The sequence below is a fragment of the Columba livia genome, chromosome 7, assembly GCF_036013475.1.
Source record: "Columba livia isolate bColLiv1 breed racing homer chromosome 7, bColLiv1.pat.W.v2, whole genome shotgun sequence".
NCBI classification, from domain to species: Eukaryota; Metazoa; Chordata; class Aves; order Columbiformes; family Columbidae; genus Columba; species Columba livia.
Window position 1 is genome coordinate 18,882,464 of NC_088608.1, and position 2,537 is coordinate 18,885,000.

Here is a 2,537-nt window from a genome sequence, read left to right on the forward strand (position 1 = left end):
GTTTGTTTGGTCACAGTCCACTGCATTGCTATAAACAGCTCTGCAACCCATAGCTCTGCCAGCGACCTATACAGATCCCTCTCCCTACAGCTTCACCAAAATAACCTCAAAACTACGACTAGAGCCATGCAACAAAGGCCAGCAGTCACAGCCTGAGGTAATTTGCCTCTTGGAGTCCTACCAAATCTTACATTTGACTGTTTCGGATGCTAACATAAACCAATTAAGTGGCTCTTTTTTCATCTATGCACCTTCTAAAGACTGCATCACATAATTATCAAGGAGCAATATGCTGAAAACTCTTACAGTTTTCCAACAAGAAAAATCGTTCTGCTCTGGTTTGATCTGACAAATTGGCAAAAGAACTGTTTCTGAATACTGGGAAATCCTTCTGTTTCTATTCTTAAAAACTGTAAAGCTTCAGTCTTATCACACTTTAGTTTTTTCCTGGATACATTCAAAGTAATTTTCCTTGCCATTTTCCAATTGTTGAGGTAAACATACATATTTCATATAAAGTAACATTGAAGCCTAGCCTATAACTCTCAGCAGTACATAGTGCTTTCAACACATTCCTTTGAGGTACTGTACAAATCACAATCACTTTCCTGAGTTTTTGCAGACAGAACATTAAAAGAAATGAACTGCAGAAATTAAGGTCCAGATTACCATTACCCTGTTTCACCTGTTCTTAGTTTAACACCACAGAACAGACAGGATTGAGGAATACTGTTGCTCTTAGAATAGCAAAAATCTGGTTCTCTGTCGCAACACAACCGTTCATCTCTTTAGTCCAATAATGTTTGAAGTTAAAGCTCTTTATATTAGCACATGCCACCAATGTAATTGTGAGGCAAACAAAAAATAAAGCACCACTTCAGGCACTTGACAGCAACTAAATCTCAAGAACAGCAGAATGGAATCAACACACAGGGTTCATGTCCTTCTGAAATCAACCCACTTGCACCTTGCTCCTTGGTGAGTATTGTCTAGCTTGAACAGAACTGAGCATCAACATGCGCTTTCTGTCATGTGTGGCTTTTTCAGATCAGCAGCTCTTGTTTGATGCGCTTTTCCTTCAAGTCTACCCTGGCTCTTTAGACGCAAGGTAAATTGTAGTCTTCCCAGTACCCTTTGCAATTTTAACACTACTGAAAAGGGTTCTCTACCCTATGTAGCAGGTTCTGTGTGTGCCAACATTCATTACTTTTTTTTTTTTTTTAAGTAGTATCACTGACTGCAACCAAACATTTTGTTCCATTCAACATATGTATCAAGCTCTTTTTGAGATATGCTAGGCTGTATCTTGCAGAATGCATTTTCAAAGTCTTGATATGTAACTGGCCTCAACTGGCTGGGCATAATGGCTGAAAGGTCTGTGGCTGGCATGGCGTGGAGTGGGCCCACCACGGCTTCCTGACACAAGTGAGCCACATCTAGTCCAGAAAAGCCTTCTGTGCGCTGGACAAGCAGTGCAACCTCCTTGTCATTGAGACAGTAATTGTGCTGTGAGAGCAGTTGTACTATTATCTGGTGCCTCGCTGTGCTGTCAGGAAGTGGGATTAAAAGTCGTTTCATGAAGTACCTTCGAAGAGATTCATCAATTTCTTCCGGTTTACTCGTGGCGCAAATTACTACTATTTGGTCCTCAGCAGAAGTCAGTACAGTGTCCAGCTGCATAAGGAACTCGGTTCTCATCCGACTTACTGGACTGTGTTCTTCATTCACTTGAGAGGAAAGGAGCATATCAATGTCACTAACAAAAATCACTGAGGGTTGGCGACACCTTGCCACAAGGAAGGAGGCATGGACAATTTTTTCTCCTTCCCCTAACCACTTTGTGACAAGGCCAGAGCCAGTGATTTTGAAAAACGTGGCCCCCAGCTGACTAGCTATACATCTGCCCATTAATGTTTTGCCTGTTCCCCGAGGTCCAAATAAAAGGATGCTCCGAGGTAGAGCAGTCAGTCCATTGAATGCATCTGACCTCAATACTGGCCATAAAACCTCCTCCTTAATGACGGCCTTTACTAGATCTAGGCCAGCAATGTCGCTCCAGTCCACGGGAGGTCCTTGGTTGATAATCTCATTGGTAACAAGGTCAATGAGGTGTGTGTCAGTATTCTTCAGTTGCTCGTCCACAGAGTGGTTGGATGAGGTAGCTGCACGAAGTCCCGGGCCTTGCATTGGGTGAGGGAGGAGCTGCCTGTGCTCGTCACCGTGCTCATTCATTACTGGGGAGGTATACTTCCCAAACGAGTCACTCGATCTTGAACCCAGTGAGTTTTTAGCAGTACTATAGGATGGGGGTGTTAGAGCCCTACTGGACTGGCTGCTGAATTTCCTTTGCTGTTCAGAGGACATTAGCTGCTTTGTTGGCTTAAATGCTAAGGATGATGTTTCAGCACTTCTGTCAAAACCATTCCCCCTGTTTGCATTTGAAATGCTGTTGTCGGGCATTCGATACATGGGACTCTGTGTAGATCTCTGTTGGCCATAGCTGTAATTTCCATAACTGGAGTCCATTTCTCCTTGCC

General features: G+C 43.2%; 1 protein-coding gene across 4 annotated transcripts in view; it reads right to left on the reverse strand.

The window, feature by feature from the left end:
- Positions 1-253: 253 nt before the first annotated feature.
- Positions 254-2,537, reverse strand: part of FIGN (fidgetin, microtubule severing factor) — a 96,230-nt gene continuing 93,946 nt past the window's right edge. For all 4 annotated transcript variants that reach the window (XM_021291086.2, XM_021291106.2, XM_065068683.1 and 1 more), the window contains one exon: positions 254-2,537. This exon is cut by the window's right edge and continues 942 nt beyond it. In XM_021291086.2, coding sequence (XP_021146761.2) covers positions 1,231-2,537 — 1,307 coding nt within the window. In that variant the 3' untranslated portion in view covers positions 254-1,230.